Raw genomic sequence first — 22293 nt, 5'->3', positions numbered from 1 at the left:
ATTTTTATTTTATTTATTTATTTTTGTTGTTGTTGTTGTTGTTTTTTTTTTTTATATATCTTTTTAATTATTATTATTATTATTATTATTATTTTTTTTTTGGGGGGGGGGGGGCAGATTCAAAACTGAGTCAATGAACCAGTGCCCTTTGGTGAGGCAACCAATTAATTGTGCATCTTGTTTTATAATGCTGCAAAACATAATTACCATTTATGTTCCTTAATATTAATACTAATAATATTGAAATACACAGCACTTAAAGGGCACCATTGATTCTGAGGCACATACAGGGGTTTATCTACAGGAATGATTTAGAAATTGCCTATTGAGGGCCAGAAGGACGTTAATTGGGTGCAAAATGATATGAGTTAAAGCCTTCCTGCTTCTAACCAGACAATACAATAGTGAATGAGAGGGGGGAGGGGGATGGAGAAAAGATGAAAAATATACTTTACAATTAATTGCCCCCAAAATAGACTCATAACCGAGTTCGGTGTGAAAACTTACTTGCAGGTGGCAGTGTGGTTGCCCTTGTTGTTTGGGTTGTATTCCTTGGTCCCATGTAGGTGTTTGCACGTAGGGTGAAGGTGTAAGCGGTCTCTGGCATAAGATCAGTAATCAGCTGGCTATTAGAGTCAGCTCCTGGCACCTCAACAATCTGCATACCTCTGTTCATGTAGGTAATTCTGTTTTGGAGTAAAGGATTCATATACTTTAATCAACGGATTCAGATAATAATGAATGATTCACATATTTTACAGAAAAATACATAATTTTAGACTTACAGAAGGCATAAAAGAAATAAGAATGATAGTTTTATCTCCTTCTGTGGTATTTCATATGTTTTCAGGCACTCTTCAGCTGGTCAATATCATTCGCTCTTCATGCATTATTCAAATTCATAGACTGTATTTGGGTCATCCGGTATTCTGACTGGATGGCACAAATAAAAATTCGTTAAAAAAAAATGACGATGACAACAACAACATCTTGATATTTCCGACAGTGCAGGGTTATGCTCATACAATAATTAAAAGAATTGTATTCATTGAATGAATTATCTAATCCACACTACCGACTAACAAGAAAATTATTCAAAAATATTGATCCTGGCCATGACACTGTACTCACGTATATCCAACGATGTCACAGTTGTAGTCTGACGGCATCCATCGAAGTTGAAGTGAATTCTCGGTGACTGCAGCGCTTATGAATAGAGACGGATCAACATCATCGGAAGAGAAATCTGTAGTTCAAAGGGATAGAGCAGAATGTCATCAGAACAATGATATTCAATGCAAAATGAAGAAAATACAAAGAAAGGTTTATCCAAGATGGATCTTGCTTTGTTACCATGGGAACCAGTGGACCATTATCAAAATACTTTTAGTCACTGTAGCTGAAGATACAGGTTAGATACAAGGTGGTGAAATTAAATCATTGACAATTCTGAGTTTTCACAAGACTCCAAACTTTTAACAAGTTCAAGTTCAAATTCAAGTTCAAGTTTTATTTCCACATGTGGTTCATAAAAAACAAGTATACATACATGTTCAGACATATAAAAAATACACAATTACAAACAATAATATTAAGAGAAACAAATAGTGAACAAAATCTAAAGTCCATAAACAAAGAACAACTAAATACATGTAGATATAAAAACCATGTGGGGGGACCAACAAAGGCCAGGGGCCTGTCAAGGCTGTCAAGGCTAATTCCCAGAAACGCCAGAAATCATTTGATTTTTTAACTTTTTCATATTCTATTCATTGCTATAATCTTACAACTAAACAACTTAAAAATTGATCACTTGCACCATGCATTCATGCATTCTTGAATTTGAAGTTGTGTATTTTTTTCAAAATAATGATATTGCAGTTCATTTAAAAGGAAAATGACTATTTAGTCTACAACAGAATATGACAGAAGCAATTATGAAAATATATATATAAAAATGAGCAAGTAGAATGAATGGGAGAGGAAGATACAGATAAAGAGAGAGACCAATTGAGAGAGAGAGAGAGAGAGAGAGAGAGAGATGGAGAAAAAGACAGCGAGATAGAGAGAAAGATGGAAAAAAGGACAGCAAGGTAGAGAGAGAGAGAGAGAAAGATTGCAAGGTAGAAAGAGAGAGAGAGAGACAGGGCAAGAAAGAGAGAAAGAAGTCAAGCGTTACTATTGACTTTACCTTTCACTACGATCTCACAAACGTAAGGCAGAGCCCTCTCGCATGCCCTATCATTGAACTTGGCATTGTCCTGGAGTTGACCACAGTTCTCGCTGCCGTCAACGTCCGATGGCTGACCTATGTCCCACTGGGCTTGACCCCAGGTCGAGAGGTCAGAACAGTCTACCCAGCGATAGGATCCATCCTGTGCCCTGTCGTACAGACCTAAAACACAAAAGATACGCCACGGGCTATTCAATTCATTCAAGTTTAAATAAATATAAGTGTAGATCATGGAAAGCAACTCAATAAAATGCTGAAGAGAAGACCAAAAAAACATATTTTTTCATCTAGAGTAGATATAGATACACGCATATACATATCTAAAAGCTGATACATATTTTAACGAAATGCATATTATACATTCCATCACATATAGGTTTTTTCATATTGTATATGGGTAGGACCACAAACTTTAAAAAAATCAACAACAACAACAAAACAAAACAAAAAAAACAAATTGATTCTGTATCACTTCATCCAAGTTATTGCATAACAAAATAAAACAAACATCTTTTGCTTTCTCACCTCTGTCATTCAAAATTGATATACACAAGCTCCATATAATCCCAAGGTGTACAATACCAATCCTCTGCTACCCCTAAAAACATACAGGAAGAAGAAACCATCTAGGGAAACATTTCAAAATGATTTTGTACTCACCGACCCACCAATCGTAGCCGCCGAATCCTTTCTCAATGAAGAAGTTCATCTCATCCTGAGTATCTACAACAGCCAGATCTCCATTGGGCGTGCTCATGCAGTCCATACGAGCCTCGTCCCAGTCCTTCGAGTCAGTTACGAAGCGGTAACAGCCGTAGTTGTAGCCAATTTCGTAACCTTCGGGGCAGATGGCTGATGAAGACGGATGACAAAGGTTAGCGGAGAAGATGCAGAAAGTTGATATTAACAATATTGTTTTAATAAGTAGACAATTTTCAAGGACGTAAATGTAGTTGTGATTATATTATATTTGAGGTTCTTGATAAGCAGTCATTGACAGGATGAATTGTGTCCAAGGTGCAGCAGAAAATGCATGTGTAAATCAAATTTCAAAGGGAGCAGCAGTAGTTTTTATAAACATTTATTACATCTACATATTGTATCATAATGATATTCATTCACTGCAATAACCCACTACCACATTTGAAAACAATATATCATTATGTTATTTCCTTTATTCGTATTATGCTGGTTTTATTTCTATTTATATCTAATATAATTTTGTGGGATATGTTTCTACAAAGTGTTGCATGTCTTGGGTGAATCTAAGTTCTACCATGAATAAACAAATGCAATTACAGCCAACTCACTGGATTCATTGAATGTTTGGATCGTAGTCATAAATCTGCTCTCCAATACACCCTGTGCCGTGTAAGGAGCAAGAGACACAACATACAGAAAGTCAGGTTTCAGACCAGTGATCTCGCCTCGTACGGAGATCGACCCAACGACGTCGACGATGATGTCGTCGTTGATGCCGCCATCTGAAGCGATGAGGTAGTAGCCGAGGAGGTTGCAGCTGGATAGGGCTGGCACCCATATGGCAGAGGCAGTCAGGGCTGAGGTAGGTTGGACCATGAACTGAGATGGGTATTGATCCTCCTCGGTGAAACCTGGTATGAACGTAGACATATGTATAAATTGTATTGTTGTCGAATTGAATGGAAGAAAATATATGTTCATTTGAATTGAATTGAATATGTCAGTTAGCCTGTTTTACCGAGTTCTATCATTCTAGTAGATAATGCATTTGGTTTGTTTTCTCAATATGTACCAATGGATTGAAAACTCTGCTTAACCATTTTGGAAACTTTCATTTCTCTCTCTCTCTCTCTCATTCTCTCTCCCTCTCTCTCTTTCTCTCTCTCTCTATCTCTCTCTCTCTCTCTCTATCTCTCCATCTCGCTTCCTGCATATCCCTTCCTAGTCTTTGCGGTTGACTTCTCTTCTATTCACTACAGTACAGTTTGCAAACAAAATTTAATCAAAGTTTGTACAAATTTCTATTCTTTTGAAAACATTACCATATTTACTAGCTATAGTATCTGAGCAATAACAGATATGTTCTTAGAAGCTGCTTGTAAGTATCGGCTTGCATGGTGATGTAGATATACAGTAGGCTTGCGGATGCACCATGTGAGAGAGAGGGAGGATTGAGGAGTCCTGAAATATGTTGTTCTATGGAAAATCCTATCTTACCCTTAGCCTGGACCTTACAGATGAAAGGTCTAGTGTTGTCGCACGAGACATCGTCCCATTCCCCTGCGGTGGTCAGCTCAACGCAGTCATCGTTACCAAGGAGATCTGAGGGCGCGCCTGGAGCCCAGTTGGCAGCCTGCCAATTGGTCGGGGCCTGGCAGTCCACCCAACGGAAGAGTCTCTCAGTTCCGAGATCGTTGAAACCTATAGACCACAAGAGAGAAAAATATTAATTTTTGATATTCACATTCATCTGTGACAATGAAATAAAAATAATTGGACTGAATGCCTTTCATTATACATTTTAAAGGTTATACAAAGTTTTGGGAAATTTAGAAAATTGGCTGGAAAGTGATTCTTTGGATGCCCATGTGGATGTATTATAAGCACTAGAAAGTTTAGCCCCTAAAACACTTCAGCTTTCGAGAAAAATTGAATATAAAAATTTACTGGTGCTCCCGGTAAATTTTGATAAATTTCAAGTAGCACCTACAGCCGTAAAATGGTAGCTGCGGCCATGAAAATCTCAGAATATAAAGTTGTGATATACAATTTCCAAACGGAAATAGCTAATTGGTTGAATTTAGTCAAGAACTATTGTTTTATAGATTAATTAATATCTTGACCTTGAGAGGGAGCTATACAACTTGAAGAGTTTATTATTTACAATTTCATAACTTTAGACTCGATTTCAACCGCGACAACGATCACTCAATATTGTAGGATCACATATGCTTCCAATAGGTTCATTTGAATCAAATTCATCACCCCATACCAAAACTTTGTATTACCTTTAAGGGCTTTTATAGATTGTAACAATTATTCCAGGTGCTCAGAATTTAACAAGTGATAAACTATATAACAACAAAAATGGAAACCTTTTCTTTTACAAGATTTTTTCAATTTTCGTACTTGTATCATATACAGTTCCAAGATATAGTCCTGCAGACTAAACCGATGTCCTTACTCAGATGAGCATGTACAGTTTTTACTCTGTACCAGCTGTGGTTGATCATTGGCACAAACAGGGGTTTGCCACAGTTGACTCATGTCACACCTCAGTGTACATACATACATACTTTTAACAATGTGGTAGTCTTGGGTATTGTTCAATGGTGATTAAACATATTTAAAAAGAGTTAAAGAAGTCACAATGAAGGGAGAAAAGTAATTCCCACTTTCAATCTAACATCTGGGGAGTATTTCACAAAGAATAAGATGACCTTTAAGTAGGACTTAACTATGGCAGGCTGTTCATGCCACTGTTTGCTCTCACCATTTACTGGCATTGGTCTCTCAAAGGATGTACAAATCATGGTCACAAATCTACAGGATTTACATTTTTTGATAATTCATTTATAGTTAAGTCCAACTTAAAGTCGACCTTAGTCTTAATTGTGAAACACCCCCCCCCCCCCAGGTCATGACAAGGAAACTCTTACCAATCCAGTATGCCACAGGCAAACGAGTGTTGTTGACAAAGTCAAGTTCAGCTAATGTGTCGATGACGGCGAGGTCAGCATCGGGGTCATCAGCCTGGCAATTGAGCCGAGCGTCGTACCATGTTTGTGGGTTCACTCCAAACCTCCAGCAGGTATAGTCAGGTCCCTGGTCATAACCAGATGGACAATTGGTCGCTGTGGAAAATCAGAGGGATAAAACTCATTATAATAATAATAATAATAATAATGATAATGTTAATGATATTTATGTTTGAGATTCCTAGAAAAACCATCTTGATTATCATTTCACCATGTGAAAAATATGTATATCTTTTATCTCATTTACGTTACATAGGGCCTCCGAGGACAACAGAAGTTTAAATAGTGATGAGGCTACCCGGTTTAAAGAATACTGAATAAATAAATATATAATGATAATACACTGTACAATAAAACCATGTGGCTCCTTTATTAATGATTTTAAAATGGAATAAAAGAAACTCATCCGTCAATGGGTTAATATTGCTCTTCCTGAGCACCTAGTAGTCATATAAACAAACTTGGCTTTGAGCAAGCTACTGTAAATGTATCATTATAAGGCACTCAAGCATGTACCCAATTCTTCCTACCAGACACTGAACCCATTTATTTCATCCGGGTGGAGAGTGGCAAATGTAGATTAATGTCTAAGCTTGTTCCAACAAGTCCATTAACCCCATCGTCCTTTAAGGTGTCTACATTAGATATGAAGTATACAGTTAAACCTGTATATAAAGACCACCCAAGGGAAATATGAAAAATGGTCTTTATAGGCAGGTGGTCTTGATGTACAGGTTCCCTTAGTTCAAGTATCAATGAGAAACCATACTCAAGGGAAACAAAAAATGTGGTCTTTAAAGACAGGTGGTCTTTCTATACAGGTGGTCGCCAAGGCAGGCTTGACTACTTACTGCCTGCTGGTAGGGTGGTTTCCGTCATTGGTGGCAAGGATGCGAGAGCGCCAAAACTGAATGTCTCTGTTTTCAAGGTGATGACGTAGGCCATGTTTGGAGCGAGCCCGGTCAGGTCGAAAGAGCTTGAGGTTGATCCCTCAATAGTGGTTCCCTTAATAATCAAGAAACATTTTATTATTATAACAAGAAAAAAAAAATACCAACAACAATAACATTATTTTTGGCAAGCACATAATGTATTCACAAGTCCCTTTTGTTATGTTTACTGAGTTTCAAGTTCATATTTTGAATAAAGAATATCATCAAGGAACCCTTACATATACAGAGCAAAATAATTTTATGTGATCAGTACCCTTTTTTTATAGCAGAGTTTTCTTATAAAGGTCTATTAATCAACTTGTCGTCCTCAAATCGGCACCAACTTATTACAATTTTCAACTCCTACCTAATTCATATAAATAGAGATGTATATTAAGTGAACCAATGAGAATAACAATTAATGAATTTAACAAAAGCTTACCAATTTTTATATGAAAACGTTGATCATAAATTTCACACTGTGTTACTACCGGTAGTTTAAATAGATTAGAGCTTAAGTACAATTAAATCACACTTATTTATGAACAGCCCTATGTGCTGTAGTATAAAGTGACTAAAAATTTGGAGTGATCTTTGATCTTTCTGCTCAAACATGATGTATAGGTATGTGCAATTTTTAACATTCTGAACCAAATGATAATTTAAAGAACCAAAGTGCTCACCTGTCCTAAGCCATCAGCCGGTGTGAATTCAATGGTGTAACCTGTGACATCACAACGATAAGAGCTTGGAGTCCAACTGACACGTATGATGTCGGAGCTCAGAGCCTCCGTCATCAGCCCACTAGGGTTGTACGCATCCGGAATGATGTCTGGAACTACAAAAAAAATGATAGCGAAGGACCTTATAGGGGTGTATTCAGTAGAGGTGGTACATGTTACTACAACTGGATTAACTAATTATTGCACTTTAGGATTAATGGTAGAATAATAAATTATAAGCATAAAATCATGCTAGCTACTACACATTCCACATTGCCAGAACAACGGTTTAATTTAACAATTGTTTGACATTAATGAAAGAAAAACGTTTCTAAAGATTTTTGGAAAAGCCCACACCAGGGTGTTACATGTATTATGGTATAGCATTGTATATCCAGCTGTTATTGTATTACAAGTATATAACAACAGGCAAGAAGATGTTCATACAAAATGGCCTTTTCAACACATATATTTTTGTATTATTGTCTTTGACTGTTTGACTGTTTCCATTACATATATGCAATTTTACCTGGGATTGTTTCACAGATGTACTTCTTGGCTACATCACATCTATCGTCGTAGTAATATCCATCAGCGCCTAGGATGTAGACACAGTCTTCCAGGTTGCCAGGCACTCGACTAGGTTGATCGTCAGCCCAGTTGTAGATGGCCCATCCCGAGTTTGAAGTGTCACATTCCACGTAAGTGAATACGCCCTCTTGACCTCCGTCGTAGTAACCTGTACAGGTATCGTTTAACAATATTAAATCTGAGATGCAAGGCCCTAGGTGTTATCAGTGTCTGTGATATGCTGTAATATCAACGCCCTAAAAAATTGAGCTTCAAAATGATAATTTTCCCCAAAAGACTGTAGTGTTTTAAAAACCGGATAACAAATTTTTAAATTTCAATTTCCAATCATAAATATCTTGATATTCAGACAGGCAATCCGCTTGTAAAGTCATGGGACTCCTGACTGACCTAAAGGTTTATAATTATGATTGCAGCATGAGCTAAATCCAGTATTTTGTTTAGAATCTGAGACAAAGTTACCCAATCCCTTTTAACTGCCTAAAATTAATGCACATGGTCAATGAGACTCACCGATCCACCACTCTTCTCCACCTGAGACATCCCTGATGTAACGGTTCTCCAGAGCATTGTTTATCATGATAAGATCAGCACCAGGAGTAGTACGGCAGTCAGCTCTGGCCTGTTGCCAGGTGGATGTCATACTACCAAATTTGTAGCATGTGGGACCATTGACATCAACCTCAACAAATCCTGCAGGACAATCAACTGTATAAAGGAAGAAATTTAAAAAAAATATGTATGGCTTGAGGCTTGCAAGGAACAACTAACCCTTACCCTATAACCAACCACACAAGAAACCCTAGTTCTAACTCTGATACTGACCTTAACCCTGATCTTAACCCTAATTCTAATCTTAGCCTTAACGCTAACCCTAATCCTCATGCTAATGCATTGATCTGATAAGTGGTGGTGTATTCTGTAGTTAATTAAGCCAACAATATTTGGTAAGTATACTTGTATGTATTATGCAAAACGATAGTTATTGTGTATTGAAGGAGAACAACAAAATTTTTGATAAAAAGAGGTTCTATAGAGTAGATTTTATTATCAATCTTGACGTCTTTCAATTATGATATCCAAATTACTTTGTTGGCTACCCGGTATATTGTCATAAAACGAAGAATGTTGATCATACTCATCAAATGAAATCCTCAGGAAGTCAAGCGTCTGTGTTGCTAATTTCATATCAATCTTTGCAACAGAAGCTGTGCACATGTGTTTCTGTGACAGAAACACCCCGATACTCCAAACTACTACCAGTAATACTAATCTTGTCCTAGGAAGCTGAAGATGAACTTACAGAATCGCTCATAGGTGAACGAGAAACCACGTCCAACGATGGATGAATCTGCACTGAACTGGATGACTAGATTACTGCCAACGCTAATGACATCCTCAGGTACTTCAGAGCCGGTCAGAACCTGTGACAAACAGTCAATTTAGCTCAAAGTCAACATAAAATCTATATCATAATGCAACAAATAAAAAACATGCATTGACCCAGATATAAACTAAATATTGATTTGTTTGCATTTTCTATTCTCCTCTAAAAGAGAGAGATGTTCATATAGTGTGTGTCAAAAAAAGTTTACACCTAGAAAATTGCTAATTATTTAAAAAATCATCTATGAACAGTAAATTGTTATACATCTTATGAAAGAGCGTTTTATCCCAAATCATTTGGTATCCTTTTTGTGTGGTATGTGTTCACTCTTGGATGAACAGGAGGCATTGCTTGCGAGAGAGCAAAAATCGACTTGCGCCAAAGTGATGCCTACAGTATGTGATATGGTGGGATTAAAGTGAGAGAATGAATTGAATGCATCAAATGAGATGCATTGCATATGCTTTTTGCAGAAGCAAAGTCACACACACACACACGTGCGCACACAAATTTTAGTTGATATCTGATATTCGATATTTGATATGTGTGGCACGATTAATTTTGTTAGGGATGTTATTTGGATCTGCAATGACCGAATTAATACCTGAATCCCAATTGTTTTATTCAAACATCGCATAAGCAACTTTGGCGCAAAGGTCTCTGTGATCACTGGAATAAGCATTCAATATCACACATGTTCAGGTTAATAATTAAACGTTACAAATTCCATCCAAAGTTTTAAACACTGCTAGGAATAAATACCATGGGAAATTACATTTTGTATAAAGTGATGATATTTTAACAAATATTTAAAAAAAGCAAACTTTTCATAAGCACATACGTACCAAGGGTCCGACAGAGTTTCCACGGCTTCCCACAATGCTCAGGGTATCCCGGCCGGTCTCAAGGTCAAAGCCTGCGAAGGAGAGACGAATGTTGTACCCCTCTTCCACCTGTATAGCCCAGTTACAGGAGGCATAGTTGGGATACTGGAGCCCATACCCAGGTGACTGGATGGTACCGGACATGTCTGTGATGATCTCATTGGAGCACATGTCTGCAAAACAACAGGGGTGACATTTTCAGTTGGATATTGTTTTCAGTCAGGTAAACACATTCACACCAGGAGGTGCGATGGCTCAGTGGTAGGGTAGAGCACTGGTCTCGTAACCGGGAGGTCCCAGGTTCGAAACCATGCAAGGCAATGTGCCCATGCCTTTTGGTCAGGCATTCATCCTCATTACGAATTCCCACTGACAAAGAACTGAATACTGGCCCAGAGCATTGCCCTGCAGTCCAAAAGCTTTGATACAACCAAAAATACAATTATCAAAGCAATCTTTCTAGTCAATACACACTATAAGGGTTCATGTATTAGATGGAAGTTGCACATTGTGAGTAAATACAAATTATTTTCCACTATCAAGGGCTTTGTCCTTTAGAATATCTTTCCTGACTGATGACTCGATAACTCTCCTGCATTTCAAGAGCTCAAAAAATATAGACCCTGATTAACATCTCAATATTGTTCAACGTTAATTCTTCCTTAAGTGCCTATAAACTTTTATGGGAGCGTTATTTACTCTCACTATCATTTACACTACTTTGCTTATGTTGTTGTTGTCAAGGTCATTATGTTACCACAGCAAATGTCTTATCAACCTACTGACAAATTAACTTCAATCTTACCATCAAAGAATCTTATTTCAAATCCACCAAAGTTGTTGCTGGCATCACTGGAGAAAGCAAGCCACATGAGGGCGGAGTTGGTGGTGAAGGATTCGTTGACGTATCCCGAGAGCTGAGCGACACGGGTATCCAAGTTTACGGCGTTCTCCCCTCTACCAGAACCTACATCCAGCACGTCATACTGGTCCTCTGCGCAGGGATAGATAGGACATATTTATATCTCATGTTGGAGTCAACAAAGGTTTTATAGAATACATGTACCTTCAACAATGATTCAGTTGAGAAGAGTGAAATGCATCTACATTTGATTACCGGTACCTGGGGGTTGTTTCACAAAGATCCTAAGTTGAACTGAACTCTAAGTTGGACTTGAAAATTATGGAGAGCCATTTGTAGCCTTAAAATAAAATATATTCAAAAAAAGCAAATTAAAGTATTTTAGACTTTTTATAAATTCCACATCAAGAATCTCCTGATAAAATCTCAATGATATCTCCTTGATAATAGAAAATATGAATGATTTGAATCAACATTTTATGCCTTTTAAAATAACTTTTACAAAATATTTTCATAGATGCTAACGGCTTTCCATAATTGTTAAGTCCAACTTAGAGATAAGTTCAACTTAGGATCTTTGTGAAACATCCCCCAGGTATCTTCATGATATGATCTCAGTTTGGTGGTTCTGAGATCATATCATCAGTCTTAGGAAGTCCCTGTTTAACTGAATAGATTACGACAAACAATATTCCCAAGTTTGCATGTACTGGCCTTCTTAAAAGTTGGTGGTTTTGATCGTCTTACCGGTCATGAAATCTGTGACGACAGCCCTGATTGGGGCTCCGGAGGACGAGACTATAGACCAGAGGCAGTAGCCATTGGTGCCGTAGGGCAATGGGTAGTTTGGTGATGTGATGGTCCTGGTGACGGGTGTTATGACGATCGTCTCCTCACAATCTAAATAGAGACGATGATATCAATAAGAATGTAAATGGTACATTTTTCAAGAATGTACAAGTCTTAATCACTTCTTATTTGTTCTACGAGTGGAGGGGTCTTGGAAAGATGATATCTTAGTATCGATACCAAGACAGAAAAGCCAGAATATTGAAGTGAAATGCTTCATATGCCAAACTGCACCACAATACTCGCCAAGCAAAGTAAATAATACTGCTGATTTGTATATGAACAGGGAAACAAACCAATATTACAGTATTTCTATGGCATTACTTGGCTAGTATGAAATGTGGACAAGGAAAATCATAATACCCATGCCCATCAGCAATATCACTGTATTTGCAGATATGAAAAGGATATAGACCTAGCCAGGATACTACAATTTTTAATCTACAAACTGCAAGCTATGTTTCACATCTTGAGGGTCATTCACATATGACACGGTTAACCTTAACAGATAATTTTTTTACATAACTAAATGTCAAATAGAGGTGATAAAACAGTTTTTGCAGATAAAAAATCCTAAATGCTAGAGCGCCGTATGGCAGCCGCGCTAGGGTAGGGCCAGGGTAATAATCGGGAGCGCCAGGAGGGTCAAATCTGACTGACATGAGCGCTATACAAGAACCCACTATTATCATTATTATATACATGCTTTCTTAGCAGTCAGGTAAAACAAAAACAAACAAGATATAGATATGTGGGGCACTCTGCATACACATATGCCATTTCATGCTACATTATTTTTTTTAAAAGTGATACCAGTATCTTATTCAAAAGAGCCCTTGGTTTTCTGACATACGTACCTGTGACTTGCTCCGCAATGAGAGAGAATCCCGTGTTGACATTGGAGTAGTCTGATGTGAATCTAACCCAACCTACAGACTCTTCAATCATGAAAGAGAATGGTTCCAGTGATCCTGAGAGCGAGGCGTAGTGGGTGGAGGCATCGGAAGCATCGCTGCCACGACCAATCTCAACAACATCAAATCTAGGGACAAGGAAACAAACAAAGCATCGCATGAACACAATTACATATCACTTATGGTTAGATCACATAATGCAACATGACAGCCAGCTTAACGATCACAGTAAAAGAGGGTCGTCTACATGGAAAGAAGACGAAAGACCTCGTAAAGGAACTTCACATTGGAGAATGTAGTGTAGGAGGGTACAGTAAAATGAAGCAGTTGGCTCAAGATCTCAGCACTTTGACAAACATTTGACGTAGAAATTGAATGGGGTCACTGAACCCTACATTTGAAAAATTTGATGATAAAATGTCACTTACTATATCAATCCTTCAACATTTATATGTATCATTATTAACATGACAATGGAGATAAATTACTAGACAAAATATATTTCATTTAAAGAAATGCAAGGATAATGTGGTTCAAAACACATAGTAGACACCTAACCCTAAACCTGACTGGAAAAAGTTTTTTTACTAGAATGCTGCCAAGTGAAGTGGAGTGGAGTGCAGCATCATAACTGAATCCAGGGACCAGATTAAAAGATGATAATGTAATTGCTATGGTCAGTTACATTGTAGCTCGTAAAGCTCTATATAATGGAAGTGGTCATTATTATCATCAATTCTAAATTTGTGAAGACATAAGGGCTAGAGCAAATGAAGTATGATACAGGGATGCCAGTTAGAATTGATCAGAGGGCCTGAAAATCACCTAGAATGAGCTATTTTGTACACAAAAAAGCTTTAACTATGGTCTGAAAATAACTGGCATCCCTGATGATCGAATTGTTGATTTGGACACTTACCCAGTCTCGGTAAAGAATTCATTGGTCTCCATGCCGATCCTGAACCTGCCGGGTTGGTCCGTCTGCAGGTACCACACACACTCCATGTTGTTGGAGTAGTCCTGGGGGTAGTTTGGTGACTGGACCTTCTGGAAGCCAGCTACGGGGACAATCAATGTACCCCCGCAGGTGCCGTTCCAGGCTGGGTTGTCAAATGGAGGTGGCTCTTTGGTGGCTGGAATCTCACCTGAAACCACACAGTCATTGTATTATTCTCATATTATTATGTGAATGTTTTTTTGAAATTTGTATCGTAATTCATGTTCATTTCAGTTTTTAACTGCTAGACATGAAGATCTTAATAAAATCCATTTAACTATCTATCTATCTATAAAGGGAAAGATAATATGTGGCACTGTAATCCATAGTTTTCAATAATCCTCCACACTTCTTGATTACTAAATCGTCAGTTTGGAGCCAGATATTTATTAACTCTGTGTGAAATGATGAATCAATGGCCTTCTGGCTCCAAGAGACAAGATGTCACTGCATAGGCCATTATTTTCAGAGTGTCCTTGTCAATATCAATAAGAAAACTATTGGCATAAACATTTCCCATTTTGCCGTAACAGATATCCACAGAAAGAACACCTAATGAGAACAGCATCCTTGGTTAAATTTTTGAAGGAATATCCTGGATATCATATATATTAGATATGATAAAGCATAAGAACACAACCATCTTCAGAATACAAGTATATATCAGTAAGAATGCATCTATTTAGAGCCAAAAAGATGCTTCAAGGTAGTGTATCCCTTTTGCAGCCAACATCAAATTCTGTAGAACTTTGCAGGAATTATGAATATGTCATCTATGTCCTATAACGTTAGCAGTGTCCTAGTATTCAAATTATGGAAGGAAACATGTTTACTTTCAAGACTTCACTGTCTGACATGAAATGAGCTGTAAAGATCCACATCAATAACCCACTTCTTGTAATGGCCAAAAAATTTGCTGATTGAATCTTTACGTAGCACAAAACGTACAACCATTTGGTACAAGGGGCTGAAAATCAGACCATTTAATTAAACGAGCGCACTCGCTAAATTTGATTCAACATCTAACGGTCGTTATTTTCACACAAAAAGACCTTTTCAAGCCCTTCTGTTTTGAGAGAAGTTCTCAACTAGTATTATCTTTCACATGCCATTGGAACTTAACATTTTCATTTTTTGGCCTGCAAATGGGACATAGTACCCTTAAAGGGTGTTAAAAAATAGCTGATCTAACAGCCTTCTGACTCTTGGCGGACGACATCTCAAGAGGCCTTTTGTCACAACTAACCTGGAGTTTTCTCATTAGCACTCAGTGAGAATCCCCGAGCAACAGCGGCATTAGAAGAATCAGTTTCTAACGTCAACCAAACAGCCTCCTCAGCGCTGCGAATGATCTCCGGTGTGGTGGTTCCTGAGTAGCGGCCGATCTCTGTTGTAAGATCGGATGGATCCATGCCTGTTCCTATGATGAGGATGTCGTAGCTGTTCTCCAGATTGAAGTCGTTGAAGTTGAGCTCTATGAGATTATCGGCGGTGACCTCGACATCCCCTAGAGCGGTAGAGGATTGCTCGAAGACATAGTCGCAGTTCTGGTTGTCTTCGTAACCGTTAGGGTATCCAGGAGAGCTGAAGAAAAGAGGGACTGGTCCAGTCTTGAGAGGGTATACATTGGTGCATCGCTTCTCACCAGGTAATTCTATTAGGAAAAAAAAAGTTAATATAACAAATGTTTGTTTCTTTTTAAATAAAAAAAAATCAGAGAAAGCCAGTATTACCTGTCTGGTTGCATGTGTATGAACTACACTGTAGACTCTTTTTAAAGTTGAGTATCAAATAAAGAGACAGATTTACAATTTCAGGAGAGAATCTTAGACATAATTTGTTGTCACTTAATATGTAGGTTTAATTGGAAAAAAGGAACAACATATTAGCAACATTGACCGAAGATGAGAGAGATGGCAAAGGTCACATTTTAATCTACAGTAATTCAATCTGCCCCAAATAGGCCCAATTCTGTTCTTTGTCACAATCCAGTACAATCCAATCAACTGTTTAGATTGCTTTGTTTGAGTTACATTTAGTAACATGGATTTTGGCAAAGCAAAGAATTAGTTTTGGTTATGTTATCTATAATTTGTTGATTGGAAAATAGACTTTAATTGACTGGTGGTTAATACTACTTTTAAAAATGAATTCTACTTTTTAGCATCATTAAGGTTATTGTTAGAGTTAGTATTAGGATCAGGGTCATGATCAGGGTTAGGTTTAGAGTTACTTCTGGGTAGGGCATTTTGCAGTTATTCCAAGAACACCCCCCCCCCCCCCCTCCCTTCTCCAAAACACAGATAAAGATAACACAGATAAAGATAAGGCATATGAAGATGAAAGAAGAGACGACTTACCAACATTGTACTCGGTGTAGGTCAAGAAGAAACCCAAGCCTTCAATACGAGCATCTGACACAAACCTGATCTGGATTGATGTGGCTTCACTGATGTAAGACTTGGGCAAAAATATTCCAGTAAGCCTCTGCAAATTCATAAAAACATAAAGGAAAAGTTTTTAGAGGAGCAAAACAAATCCAACTAGACTTCAATAACATCAAGATTATCGCTTTGCCTCAGCTTTTTGTCTCGGACAGACTTCACGCTATAGGCAAATAGGTTGATATTCTACAACCAATTTAAACCAGATGCTAGGTTTAAACTATTGATAAATATTGGGTTTAACAAAGGAATTAGTCTGAGGTTTAAGTTTTCCCTTTTTAAAAATAATCTTAGACTAACAGTCAGGTGTAGATGAATTAGTAGAATACAGGGTTTTAGGTATTAGTGTTCCTCAACACCAATAATATAGCTTTCAGAAAACCGAGGTAGAAGGTTATAAAAAATCAAAAGTAAATTTACAAAGTTTCTCTACAGTCCACTTATATTGTCTAGTTATTTTTCAAAAAAATGTATTAATGAAGTCATTATAATAAAGAAGATACTCCTGATAGCCATCAAAGGTCTGTTTCAGCTCCTTCTGGAACACCATGTGTTACAACAATTGTCATAAACAAACTTTCAAGAGTGAATTTTGATATAATTTTGTTTGTTTCATCGATAAATTGATGAGCTTAAAGTAGGTGGAGGAGTTACTGAGTCTGTTTCTGAAAGAAATATGTGCACCTTTCTCTTTATTTCAAACACAATGCTGAGCACTATTTTTTTTTTTTTTTTTTGGGGGGGGCAGATGCATTGGTCATTGCAAAGAAGGGTTTATTATTCAAAATTCTCCATGATGTTTCCTCTGGAGAGGTCAAGGTGGAACCTTTTTAAAAAGGCCAGCTAGGTGAAACGGTAACAAAGACCACTGTAGACAGGTGCCTTCTAGACACTTTCCACACCACATGTTTCCTTCTGAAGGGAAGATACATAGATGAGCACTAAGAAAGCAGGCCTTTGTCAAAAGGTGACTTTAATTGATAGGTGGTCTTTATGGAGAGGTAGCCACTAAGGAAAGAAGAAGAGGGGAAGACCTCGTAAAGGATTTTTTAGATGATTTAAACGCAGAATGTGGAGCAACAGAATATGAGATGCTGAAACGCTTGACTCAAGACCGAGATACTTGGAGAGACACTTGAGGTAGAATTCTGTTTCGGTCACTGAACCTGTCATACTGACAGATCACTATTGATGATGAGCCACTAAGAGAAGTTTAACGACACTCACCACTCTCTCCTCGTATCCATTCTCTCCCAGCTCTGAGATGGTGACATAGTCCTCAGTATCGGGGAGGATGAAGAGGAGCTGGAAGGTGAGCTGGATGCGCGTATCCAAGGAGATGGTGGTGATGCAGTCCACAGAGGGTGGGTAGCTGCTAGGGAAGTTGGGAGATGAGATGTTGCCTGGGGCATTGATAATGAGGACAGGTTCGTCACATCCTGCAAAAAAATTAAGAAAAATAATAAAATGCATAAATAAATATTTAATTTTCCACTTCTACAAGGTCATTCATCTAAAAAAAGGCCTGATTGGTTAGGTGGTCTGGCTGTCAAAATAAGCTATAAATTAAGATAAGATATAAGATAATCAAGTTTATTTCATTCATCATAAAAAACATTTAGATACAATAACATACAAAATCACAAGATATATAGTCAAAATAAACAAACATTACATAAGATAGTAGTACAATATAAGGTGATCTGGACAAAAACATAGCAAAAGTGAGTATGTGAATGAGGAGGCAGCTAGAAAGGAAGGAAATGCCTTATTGGTGCTGCCACCTACAAACAACTGAAAATTTGAAATTAGGATAAAAAGAGAGTATGAGTACAAGAACAGATTAAAAATTTACAGAATAACTACATTGTACAAGTATATTTACCCAAAAGAATAACAACAAACAAAAACTAACAACAAAAAAGATTCGTTTTTGTTTCTTACATTGACAGCAAACAAAACAACCAAACTAAAACACTAAAAAGACAAAAACAAAACCGACAAAACAATCAACAACAAAAACAACAAAAAACAATCAACAACAAATTGTAATGAACCTATCATTTTCTTCTTCTTTTTGAAGGATAAAAAGAAAAGAGTTAAAATTTGATAAAATCTGTTTGTAATGGTCACCTTTTGAATTAGCATCAACAAAAATGTCATTCTCATGGACGGATGAAATGCTAACACTTGATCGCTTAGCCTCAAACCACTACAGAACTTAGAACACTTGTGGGAAATGCCTACAGAAATCTCTTTCGACAAGTTTCCAGCAAACTGAGATTAAATCTCACTAACGATAGACAACTTATAAGCCATTGTAAATAAACAATTAAATAAATCTGGGATTCATCAGGTGAAATGATGATTATCTTCTATTTCTTGTTGGAGTTTTTTTTTAAATTTTGATAATTTTGTCTCTGTTGTTGATGCTGTCAACATTTTGTGACTTTTTTGTCTCTGAGATGAAACAGCCCAATTATGTATATTAAGTATATTGCAATAGCATATGATCATATTCAAATTGAAATTCAATTTTATTCATGTTTCCAACAAAACATTACAAATCAATTATAAGCATTTATATTTATATAACAACAAATAAATAAAAATACAGGAAAAAACAATATGTTACCTGAATAAGGAAGTGTGATTGCTTCTGTAGGTACGCCATAGTCCAAGTTCCTATCCACAAGAAGCAGGGGCTTGATGGAGAAGCGATACGGTGTATCAGCACGTAGACCAGTCACCACTACGCTATCAGTGGTGCCACCTACTACAGAGAATTCTACAACGTTATTGAGGTCCGTGTACTCGATCATGTAGCCTCGGACATCACAGATGAACTCCGACGGAACCCAGGTCAAAAGGACCTCCGAGTCAGAAATACCCTCACCGCTGAAGTTACTTGGAGCGGTCTGGATCGGGACGTAGTCTGTTGGGATACAGAGAGAGAAAAGATGGTTTGTATTTGGCAAATAAGTTGTATCATGAAATCATTTACTTCAGTAACTTCACAATTTTAATTTTTTTTTTTTGTCTCTGATTATACAGATCAATTAGACATATTTCACGGCAGCAACAATCTCTTACCTTTAGCAAAGATTTCACAGATGAACTGATTTGGCCTTTGACATGGCCAGTCCATCCACTGACCACTGGAGATCATCTGGACACAGTCTTGAGCATCACCATTCATATCTGGTTCATCTGGTGCCCAGTTGGTCATCTGCCATTCGGTCATCGATGAACAGTCTGTCCAGCGGAAGTCACCCTCTGACCACTGGTCTTGCAATCCTGGTAAATGTGAGTAAGGTTCGATGGAGATATTAGTAAAGAATTAGCAAATACTTTATTTTTGAACCACTTGTACATGAAGCATTAAAGAAAAAAAATCCAGAATAAATAATAAAGAAATATCTAGCATAATTACAATTTAATGAAATAGATGCGTGCTGGCCTCATGAATCTCAAAATCTGAATAATAGAAAATGTGTGAGTTGTATTTTAAAATTAGATTTCAAATTTCAGTTTGAAACTTCACATGCAAATCATATACATCTATTTCCACAGATTGGTGTACAACATACAGCTGTAATGATCTGCTCTTAATGCAGGGTAAGAATATGTATTCCTCAAACAAGATGACCTCACCTACATGTAAGACTACAGCCACAATTTTGACACAAATCATTTTAAGAAATTCTATGCAGTCAACATCATTAGATGGAACCAATGGCACAAAAACTGGTTAGACAGAATCATTCAGTACGACAACTTGGTCTGCACCATGTGGTATTGGATAAGTAGAAGTGCACATAAAAATTGGCACTATTTCCTGAGGCATATGTGAAGATCCGATTAAGCTGGATTTACACAATGGAGGGTACAAAGCTATCTTGGCTTTAGCCTAGCCTCAATGATGGGTCAAGAGTGGCCATCAAAATGTAAATCAATGTCTTTCTACAGGACATTAGTGCCATGGTAGGGATTTTAACCTTGTATCGCATGTTCCATATGTATCGACTAATCCAATACACAACTACACCTCTACACAAATCCAGCTACTAACCTATCCACCAATCTCCTTCCACTGTTCTTTCCCGGATGTAATCATATTCTTCTTGGTTGTCGACGACCATGAGTTCTCCTCCGAAGTCCTTGCCGCATTCTAGTCGTGCTTGACTCCAGGTGAGAGAGCCCTTTACAAAGCGGTAGCATTGATCCATGTAACCTTCTTCATAGTCCATTGGGCAGCCAACTGAAACGATCATACAATACAAAATAATAGTCACACTTAAAGATGAAGTTGAGTTCTGGTCATGCGATTGCATTGTGAAAGAAACGGTGTGGAACCGACCAGAAAAGGTTGATCATCTAGCATATAAGAATTTGTGTGTATTGCAAGGTTCTGGAATCATCAAAATGATAAGAAATTTGGCAAAGTCTTGGTAAAGTTACAAACACTTGCACAGAAAGATGTATATGGGACTACACGAACACGTGTCGTAAAAAGCCGCCCCCCCCCCCCCCCCCACCGATTTTTACGATGTTACATGCGTATTTAGAATATGAAGGCATTTGAAGAGCCATGCTTTTCAGGGAACATATCTTAACTGATGTTCTTCCACACTTGCATAATAAGAATGAGTAATGCTCACAAATTATTTTTCACCTCTTCCCAGAACTCAACCTTCTCTTTAATGGCAGTGCTACATGAGTTTATCAAAATTAATACTAGTTGGGCCAAGTGAATAGTTATTCAATGGCCATGTCAATTTGAAATACAAGCATGTGCATATAGTCACAGTGTAATCTTTGCTACAATCTAAAGTTGTTTATATTGGTAACTGTACCAATCAAGATAAATGTAAAAGTTCTGCAGTTACTGTCAATTACTTTGATTGAACGTCTCACAAAATTAGAGCATACTGATAAGCAACTAAAACTAACAGAACTTTGTTGACATAACAATAAAATTCTTTCAGGTCGTTTGTTTTTATTACATTGTCTTCACTTTGGTTTGGTGATAAAATTGTGTTCTCATCTGAAATCACACTTTAGTAGCATATGTACACTGCTAACTGCTTCATTGTCCTACTATAGCTCATGTGAAACAAGCACAGTTCAGTACTAATCAACACTGAACATGTAGCACAATTATGGAAGGTTACAATGTTTCAAGGACTGTGCTCAAACCATGATGGAGATTTAAGCAAATCCACAAATGCATGCACTTTAAACAGAACATTCAGAAGGTAATACCCTGAAATTATCAAGTTTCACTCAATAAAGTTTCTTCTTCTTCTTACTTGTTTCATTGTTGGTGCTAGCTGTGACAAGGTCACTATACGGTAGAGGTCCAGTGATGGTCAGGGCTGAGATACGGAAGCCATATTCTGTGTCAATCAGCAGATCATTGACAATATAGTTGCTTGTGTCTCCTTCTTCGATGTCAAAGGTGTATGAAGCCAGACCCTGGGAGACGAAGATTCGGTAGCCAGTCACGTCGCAGCCTTGTTCAGATGGTACCCAAGACAGGAGGATACTGACGATGGAAAGCGGAGTCGCTGTGAAAGCTGAGGGGCTTACATCTCCAGGGAGGAGATCTAAAGGGTGAAAAGAAGAAGGAAAACGTTTTTTTATTTGAACCTGTCCAAATCATTCTTAACAGGCCTTTGTGGAGTGTAAAGTTTACTACTAATTGTTTCATGCTATAAACATATTACAAGATATTC

The 22293-nt window shown here is 37.5% G+C and overlaps 1 protein-coding gene across 2 annotated transcripts in view; it reads right to left on the bottom strand.

Annotated features, from left to right (window-relative positions):
• LOC579551 overlaps positions 1-22293 on the bottom strand; it is a 71092-nt gene that overhangs the window by 17930 nt on the left and 30869 nt on the right. For both annotated transcript variants that reach the window (XM_030973940.1, XM_030973941.1), the window contains exons 28-51: positions 21868-22164; positions 20628-20816; positions 19649-19852; positions 19191-19490; positions 17783-17994; positions 16472-16598; positions 15358-15765; positions 14034-14259; positions 13058-13242; positions 12099-12251; positions 11295-11483; positions 10451-10662; positions 9522-9642; positions 8732-8926; positions 8157-8366; positions 7589-7743; positions 6825-6978; positions 5875-6069; positions 4433-4636; positions 3544-3846; positions 2894-3085; positions 2192-2395; positions 1132-1246; positions 508-686 (exon numbers count right to left, since the gene is read on the bottom strand). In XM_030973940.1, coding sequence (XP_030829800.1) covers positions 508-686; positions 1132-1246; positions 2192-2395; positions 2894-3085; positions 3544-3846; positions 4433-4636; positions 5875-6069; positions 6825-6978; positions 7589-7743; positions 8157-8366; positions 8732-8926; positions 9522-9642; positions 10451-10662; positions 11295-11483; positions 12099-12251; positions 13058-13242; positions 14034-14259; positions 15358-15765; positions 16472-16598; positions 17783-17994; positions 19191-19490; positions 19649-19852; positions 20628-20816; positions 21868-22164 — 4929 coding nt within the window. The remainder of the gene's footprint in view (positions 1-507; positions 687-1131; positions 1247-2191; positions 2396-2893; positions 3086-3543; positions 3847-4432; positions 4637-5874; positions 6070-6824; positions 6979-7588; positions 7744-8156; positions 8367-8731; positions 8927-9521; positions 9643-10450; positions 10663-11294; positions 11484-12098; positions 12252-13057; positions 13243-14033; positions 14260-15357; positions 15766-16471; positions 16599-17782; positions 17995-19190; positions 19491-19648; positions 19853-20627; positions 20817-21867; positions 22165-22293) is intronic.

The sequence above is a fragment of the Strongylocentrotus purpuratus genome, unplaced genomic scaffold (assembly GCF_000002235.5).
Source record: "Strongylocentrotus purpuratus isolate Spur 01 unplaced genomic scaffold, Spur_5.0 spur5_scaffold_7, whole genome shotgun sequence".
NCBI lineage: Eukaryota > Metazoa > Echinodermata > Echinoidea > Camarodonta > Strongylocentrotidae > Strongylocentrotus > Strongylocentrotus purpuratus.
The sequence above is the reverse complement of the archived record's forward strand: the minus strand, read 5'-3'. Positions and strand labels throughout refer to the sequence as shown.